The 8,619-nt window shown below is 36.5% G+C and overlaps 1 protein-coding gene across 2 annotated transcripts in view; it reads left to right on the forward strand.

Annotated features, from left to right (window-relative positions):
- The window catches only part of syt12 (synaptotagmin XII), a 28,494-nt gene extending 23,883 nt beyond the window's left edge, over nucleotides 1–4,611 (forward strand). For both annotated transcript variants that reach the window (XM_042412320.1, XM_042412319.1), the window contains exons 6-9: nucleotides 1,472–1,687; nucleotides 2,376–2,496; nucleotides 3,036–3,169; nucleotides 3,998–4,611. In XM_042412320.1, the coding sequence (XP_042268254.1) occupies nucleotides 1,472–1,687; nucleotides 2,376–2,496; nucleotides 3,036–3,169; nucleotides 3,998–4,171 (645 nt within the window). In that variant the 3' untranslated portion in view covers nucleotides 4,172–4,611. The remainder of the gene's footprint in view (nucleotides 1–1,471; nucleotides 1,688–2,375; nucleotides 2,497–3,035; nucleotides 3,170–3,997) is intronic.
- Nucleotides 4,612–8,619: the final 4,008 nt, after the last annotated feature.

Raw genomic sequence — 8,619 nt, forward strand, 5'->3', positions numbered from 1 at the left:
GAGCTTTTTATTGCCTCATTTTCACCTCACACCTCGCCATTGTTATCCCATGAATGATAAGCCAGACAATCATATATTGTGGATTGAGAGCAGGTCTGTATGCTTCGGCTGCCAGAAAGATGTACATATTTATACAGCAGTGAGGCTGTAGGTGTAGGTGGATGTATGATTATGACGCTATTCAGCTGTTTGATATGAGGCACAATCCAAGGTCAGCCTCACAGGCTGATTTGTAGACCCTGTGCTGTGAATTCACAATCCTTTTATAATACAGAGAGTTACTATTTTACTTTTTGTCGACAACAACTCCTGGTGACCTTGCACAGCACGTGCTTTTATAATTTTACTGGGTTTCACTGTACTTGTACAAAAGAAAGCTGTTCTTATTTCAGATATATTTAGCAGAAATGTTTACCATTGTATTTCACACTTCAAGAACAAACACTGGTGAGAAAAAGGGCTATTATTAAATCCACTCTCATCATTACATGCACATTACTAGTTGCCTGGTAACTTCTGACTGCTTTGTAAATCCTGGTTTCAACACGTGCTTCAGCATCTGATGGCTGAAAATCAGCATTAGCCTCAAAGCAATTGTTGGTCATTCTGGCAGCAGAGTCTCTCACTTTGATCTAAAATACTGCTGGACAGGCCAAACTGCCTTCAGATTATATTTTTCATTTTAAAAGCTGTTTTTTGCTGCCAAGAAAAGAAATATAATAATCATTAGTCATTTGAATCCCCTTGACTTTGTCACTGGTTGACAAAAAAATACAGAAAAAATAAAAAATCTCATCCTCCAGGATGATTCCAGTAAAAACATCTTTTAGCAGCATACTGAAGAAATGTGCAGTGTTTAGAGATGTGACATGATGGGGAAGAGTATCCCAAGTACCACAACAATGGAGACTACAAATGTTTATCAGGTAACTCTGAAAAGAAAAAGTGTAGTTCCCTCTCTGCAGCCTGTAGAGTGACAGTGCAACATCTGTTTAAAAGTATATTTATGAGAAATAGTTTAAAGAAAAGCTGCAATGCTGCTTTGTTGATGTCTGTATGTGATGCTGTGGTAATGACTTTAGGAAAAATAAATGGATATATGTGGACATAGACTGGGAAAACAGTGAATGGATCCATTTTACCTCAGTGAACAAGAGTTTTTTGTTTGTTTGTTTTACAATTGACTGAGTTATTATCTAATAAGGAGAAAGTGTTTGATACTTTTGTGCTTGTCAGCCTGACATCAAACAGGTCAGGGAGAGGATGAAGAGAAGAACAGATGTTACAACCTACAAAACATCTTTTCTTGTAAAGTTAGACTCACGCTTTGTGTAATTTATTTTATTACTGATGCAAATAAGGTCTGATTCAGGTGTTTTTATTACCTCTGTGTGTGATTATGTAAAATTCCTAAGGAGCAACTCAAAACAGTTTAAAAGCCTACATTTCTACTATCTTCTGCTTCCCGCAGGTCCAGACAAATGCATACACCGTGATTTTTGATGAGCGCTTCTCCATCCCTCTGGACTTGTCCAGTCTGGATGAGTGCAGCCTGAGATTTGCTGCTTTTGGTATTGATGCTGATGAGAGAAATATCAGTGCGGGGATAGCAGATCTCAAGCTGTCAGACCTGGACCTGACCATCAGACCGTTCAACGCCTGGCTCTACCTTCAGGATGTCAATAAGGTGAGTTGCATTACAGTACTCATTTACAAACTCATTTCCAGTTTCTGCACTATAATTTCACAACAAACTAACATAAACATAAGTGCATAAATACAACGTACTGAACATTATAATGTGTATAGAAAGCATTGTGGTGTCTGGGACCCCCTGCTGGACATTCAGCAAAACACCACCACTCACATACAGTACAAGGATCAGAGTTGAGTGGCTTACTTGCAAACAGCAAATCCTGAAATATTGATTATACATACTGATCTTTGTAATGTAATCCATTATAATAAAAAATATATTCAATAAATGCATTTATACTATGTCCTCAAAAGTGCTTCTTTCTGATTGACTATGTTAAAATTGTATATCAAGACATCACAAATGTGGTCCCAGTTTAACCATTGTTCTAATTCAGTGCATGATGTACTGATACAGTACAGATATTGAAATGTAGGTAACCATAGCAACAATGTTGATGCTTTATGATACTATCCTCCTTATCAAATAAACAAAATGACACACTTGGAGCGTGTTGAACATCACAGATGCTATTTAACAGCTCCGGATTATCTAAGGTTGAATATTTGCAAGAAAGAAGATTCCTGATTCTCTAAAGTGCTCTCTGTCAGAGCATCGTCCACTCTGGCACATGTCATGTTATATTTCATATCTGCCGTACTCTGGTTTGACTCTGCAGGCTGTGGATGCAGTCGGGGAGATCCTGTTGTCTCTCAGCTACCTGCCAACAGCAGAGCGCCTCACAGTGGTTGTGGCCAAATGTAAGAACCTGGTGTGGACCAACAGCAAGAACACTGCAGGTCAGGGACACTCGTTTGTTCGCCTTGGTGTGTGTTTGTGTTTTATTTATGAATGTATGTCAAAGTGAGCGATCTGAGTTTGTGAGTGTCTGTGTGTTTATCTCTGTATAAACTATGTTCTATCTGTCTCTTTCTGCCATTAAGTCTCTCTCTAGTTTTTTAAATTATGCATATCCCGCCACTGAGGAGAATACTAACTGATTCAGTAATAAAAGATGCTTAATGCCAACTCCCAGAGGATTCATTTATCTTCATCCAGACAGGCAGATGGGACTTAAATCACTTGTTCATCACATTAAATGTCCACATTAACATTGTACCAACAAAGGTCACCTATTGACACACTGTCATTATCATCCACAGAGCTAATTTTGCATACAGGACTCAGCTTCTAGTTGATTAATCTTTAATGAGGAGTTTATTGCATGCTCTACACACTGAGTGTGTGTACATGTTTATTACAGGTAGTCTGTTTTTTAGAGACCTGAAAGATGTACAGTAATGCTGTCCTCATCTAATTCTTCCATTCTCCCGATCAGACCCATTTGTCAAAGTGTATCTCCTGCAAGACGGCAGGAAGATCAGCAAGAAGAAGACATCCACCAAAAGGGACGACACAAACCCAATCTTCAATGAAGCCATGATCTTCTCTGTGCCATCCCTCGTCCTGCAGGTAACACTTCAGAGTTAGACTGTGGCCCAAACCCTTCCTGAATAGGAAAATGTATTCATGCAAAAGGGGAATTTAGATTACGGAAAAAAGATAAGATAAGGTGCAAGTACAAAAATAAAATAATAAACCAACACTGCCAACAGTAACAACAGTAATATAATTCATAAAGCAACAAAAAGAATATGAACAGTTGTGTCCAAACAGATCATGAATAGTTGTGTAGTTACATGTTTAGTTAAAGCATACAATAAACAATACAATGAAGCAAACAATGCATACTGTATCATGTAATCATGATTATAATAATAATACTTAACAGAGCTTTAAATAGTCCTCTCTCCATCATACCTCTCAGGTCCTATCTTATTGTGATTTATGTGAATGTGTTTTTTGTGTAATTATATGCTAACTAATATGCTTCTATTCTTGTAAAACAAATAATGCATTTAATACAATAAAACAAACATTAGTTTGGATCCAGAAGTAGGAAAGAATGCGGATATAAAGAGAATTAAAAACATAAGGTTCCTGTATTATGTAAAGTGCCTTTAAATGCATGGTTCCACCTGTAAAAAATGTTAAAGCCCAAAGATAATGTAATTGCTTTTATAGGCTTCTGGCTTTTTACAAAGTGAGCCAACTAGACAGTAATAAAATTAAATGCTTGTAAAAGGTGTTGAGGTAAAAATGCCAAGAACAATAAAAAAAATAGCAATATTGTTATTAAACATATTCATTTAACTTAAGTTTTGGATGAACCACGCTGTAAAGAAGATGCAGAGTCATGCTTACATAGCAGGTTGTGTAACCATGTAATACTGTTTGCAGGAGCTCTCCCTGAGGGTGACGGTGGCAGAGGCCACAGACGACGGTCGGGGCGAGAACCTGGGTCACGTGATCATCGGTCCAGAGGCCAGCGGGATGGGGATTACCCACTGGAACCAGATGCTGGCCACTCTGAGGAAGCCTGTGTCCATGTGGCACCCTCTGCGCAGGATCTAGTCCTCTCGACTCTTGCGCATACCCGACCTGTTTCAAGTAAAACACCCGCTTCTTCATGTTCCTTTCACCTCTCCCCTTGTTGGGTGCCATGTTCAAATCTGTAGCATAGAGTTTACATTGTGGCCCACAGGAGGATACTGCGTGTGGTCTGTGTCACTCTAACAAATTGGAGTAAACACCTTATCATCATATAAGGGGGAGGAATCTGATAAGCTAGTGTTTGACCCTGAACTGGGTCTATTATTGATCCCTGGATCAATTACACACTTTCTATTATTTGGCTCCATTCTGTCTCTGCATTATGGGTGAGGCTGGCGTTTATGAAGGAACAGCCCATTTCCCAAATTACCCAGTTCACCTGCTCAAAGTAACAGATGAGGTTTTAAAGGATATGGTTGGTGATTTTCTGTGTTTTTATTATTGCCAACAATAAAAAAAAAGCAGAGCAAAACCAACAATAAATTGCTCTAACTCACAAGTATTGTGTGTTTATCCAAAGCCTGATATATCGTATTCCTCTGTGTCGTAGACCTTCGTTTTTGGCGAAAAACTATTAAAAACATGTCACACCACACCGTTGCACTGGGCATGACATGTTCCTTTGCTCCGAAGACAATGGTTGCCATGGTTTGTTTAGAAACGGCTCCAAAGAGTAATAAAAACAAACACATTTTCACTACAAGGAGAGTAGTTCCTAGTGAAGCTCTGTAAACAGAACTGCATTCCTACGCATGCGCAATGGCGTCTGCCGTACAACAAACTACTCTCCTTAGACTGAAAATGTGATTGCTGTTATTACTCTTTGGAGCTGTTTCTAAACAAACTAAGGTAGAAGTTGAATAAAAATATAGAAAATCGCCAGTCTTATCCTTTAAATTGTGTAGTTCCCTCATTTCTATCTTGTTCACTTGGCTTTAGAATCACGCTGAAACCCGATTCTCCACTCCAACAACAGCAAAGGAGACATGAATATGTGGATATTTTTTTCCTTTTCTCAAAAGTAAAGAAATCAGAAGTTGCAGTTTGGACTTTGCAGTGAGTTTTAATTGAGCCCAGCCTTTGCAGGCGTGACCCCCCTTTCTGCATGGTGCCTACTCTGGTTGTAGCCTATTATATTGTCTAGAGAATGACCGACTGGACGGAGGAGTGAAATCACTTCTCTTTCAGGAAAACACTCATTTGTCATTGACTGCGCCTCCTTGATTGATTTCGTAGCGGTTTTAGAGCCGAGTTGCGTTAGCTCTATTGGTTTTGCTTGTGTAATTTGTTAACAGTGAGACTGATAAATAATAGAGGTTTTGGTATGTTCAGTATTTATTGTGCTTTTGAAAAAAAAAATCCAGGTACTCTTATCCAGGTGAAATAATTGTAATTTGTAGCAGTTGTTACAGGGTGGCCAAATCAGATGTAATCAGCATATTAATATCATGTTATATTGTTCTATTTTTACCATAATTAATGCAATACAAGTTGCATAAGCTTAATTAACAGTGTAAATAGTGTACTACAACATTCTTCTTATTGCCATTATTATGTTTTTCTTCTAAATTCTGGGTGCAAAGTCATGCTTTCCATCATATTACACTTTAATAAACATCCCAGACAGTCAGTCCATTCATACCTAACTCTATATTCAACACCAATATTGTTGCTGGTCAATTAATTACTATCAAAACACCTCTGGGAATTTAACATGTGATATAAAGTATACTAACCCCTTTAAATGGGTTTACAGTTCCTTTTATGTTACAGGAAACGCCACGACATTCTGAATGTGCAGACTTCTTGTTAGCATTAAAGACGTTTCTCCAATAGGTACCTCTTTGCAGCTGGAATGTGAATGGTAATATTGCTAATAAGCAGTTTTTCAGTTAAAATTAAGATAATGACAAGGGTCTGGTGAAAGCCAGAATGTCAAGATGGCTTTTTATCTGTCTGAGGTATTCTCTACGACATTGTGCAATAGTGCTGTTTTGTTGTAACTTTTGAATGTGACTTATCACGTGAAATATCTGCGAACTAAATCATCAGCCTTACGCATTATTGTGATTTTGGATTTTTCCAAGCAGAACCTACTCTACGTTTTTGGTCAAACTCCAACTGCATTCCTCACCTCACTTTTACAATCGTCCAAAAATAATACACCTGTGGTCATACAATAGACAACATTTCCTACTGTGCCAAATAATGAAGCAATATTTTCATTTACAATCAGCATTTGCATTCAATTCAACAAAGCTGTAGCCTACATTCAACCATGCATGAAGTTATTTAGCACTTGATGTGAATGTGCCTCAAGAATACAGTGTATTGTGTGAATGCTGTTTGAAATAAAAGCAATTCAACAGTAACAGTCTGACCACTTGTTTATCTTGTTGGAATGACCTGGGATTGCTGGGGTGCAGACAACTGTTGCAGTGAGATATGGTTTACAGTTGGAGATATCATCTGTAAAAACACTGCCAGCTTGATTGAATATTACACCCCAGCTCAAACACCAGGAATGACAACCAGCGTCTGTGAATGGCATATAAGGCCCAGGAGCACCCCAAAGACTCAAGGCTATCTGCCCTGCACATCTGCATATTTGCATTTGGGCATTTTCAAAATTTTATGACATGTATGTGACACATGTATATTTTACATTTTTATTTACTGAAAAATTGCACAGCCCATCGACACACTGGCCCAAGGTATACGTTTGGTACTATACATTTATTTTAAAAATGTACCTTTAAATTTTATATCCCTTTTTCCATTTTTATTTTTTTTAAACTCTTATTCTAATTATTTTTCTTTAGTGCTCACACTTTAGCACAGCCTCAAGAATTTGCCACAGTGTATTTCACTGCACATTTTTATGCGCATGTGACAAATACAAGCTTGATCACAGAATAGCACAAATGACAGGTATAATACGTATGAAGTATAGAAAAATAGTTCGAGGATTTAGCGCTATGCTACTTTTCTTGGCTGTGAATGCAAATTCTCCAACTTAATACTATTTTTCAGTGGAACTAAAAGTTTGAAACTTTTGTATCGTTGAATTATTAAGGGCCTTTTAGGTTACAGCTAACAAGGCTGCCTGTATGTAATGCCTGAGTGCCTGCAGGTAAAATAGTTTATCTTTATGGTAGCATTGCTTTAATGATAATCAACACATCAGAGTAACAGGTGTAATTATACAGTAGCCTTCTTGTGAGGTAAATAAATAATTAAACAAATATGGAGAATAAGTGTTTAATCTTCATTGCAAGTTAATTTTAGGTCATATACCACCAAATGGATCTGTCTCGCTTTTATCAATAATCAGATATTTTACGTAAGTATAAGTGTCAGTATGGCAATATGAAAATACTTCCTTACATGTAAAGTCCTGCATTCAAAGTCTTATATAAGTAAAATTACAGAAGTATTATCTGTAGAACATAGTTAGAGTTTTCAAAGGTAAAAGTACTCATTATGCAGAATAGCCTCTGTCAGTGTTATATTATATGTATGTCAACTGATTATTATTACTGATGCGTTACTTTGTGGCAGCACTTTAATGTTGTAGTGGGTCATGGTGATGCTAATTTAGCTATTTTATATACTGTTGGGTAGTTTAATCTAACATTTTATCATATTTTATAAATTATATGATCATATAATTTGTATGTACAGAATATCTTAATCTACAAAGTATAGTAGCTGTCAAACAAATGTAACATTACTTGGGTAAAAAGTACATTAGTTCCCTTGAAATGTAGTGGAGCAGTAAGCAGTGGTGGAATTAAATACATTTACTCAAGTAATATACTTAAATATGATATTGAGGTATTTTTATTTTACTTGAGTATTTCCATTTTATGCTACTTTATACTTGCACTCCACTACATTTCAGAGGAAAACATTGTACTTTTTTACATTTATTTCACAGCTACAGATACTAGTTACTTTTCAGATCAATATTTTATATGTACAACAGATGATGTATTCTTTATTTTTTAAATTGGTAATTAATTTAGATCACTTTGTAGAGATCTGTTTTCATCTTGACATTAAAGGGTCTTTTTGTGTTGATCACTGTCAAATAAACCATATTAAATCCTCTTTGATTCAATGTTTTAAGACAACAAAACATGACAAAACACTCCAAGAGTGGTGAATACTTTTTACAGGCACCATATATCTGTATGTATAATAAATATAACACTGAGTGGGGACATTTTGCATAATGAATACTTTTAATTTCAATACTAAATTTTGCATCTAATACTTCTATACATTTACATGCGGGACTTTTACTTGTAATAGAGTACTTTTCAAGCTGTGGTATTGCTACTTTTATTTAAATAAAAGATCTTAATACTTCATCCACCACTGTCAGTAAGTATAAAGTAGAAGGAAATGTTCAAATAAAGTGCATGTAGCTACAAACACGTGTTGTGTTGCATCTGTTCAGTGAT

Source organism: Thunnus maccoyii, chromosome 5 (assembly GCF_910596095.1).
Source record: "Thunnus maccoyii chromosome 5, fThuMac1.1, whole genome shotgun sequence".
Classification (NCBI taxonomy): Eukaryota; Metazoa; Chordata; class Actinopteri; order Scombriformes; family Scombridae; genus Thunnus; species Thunnus maccoyii.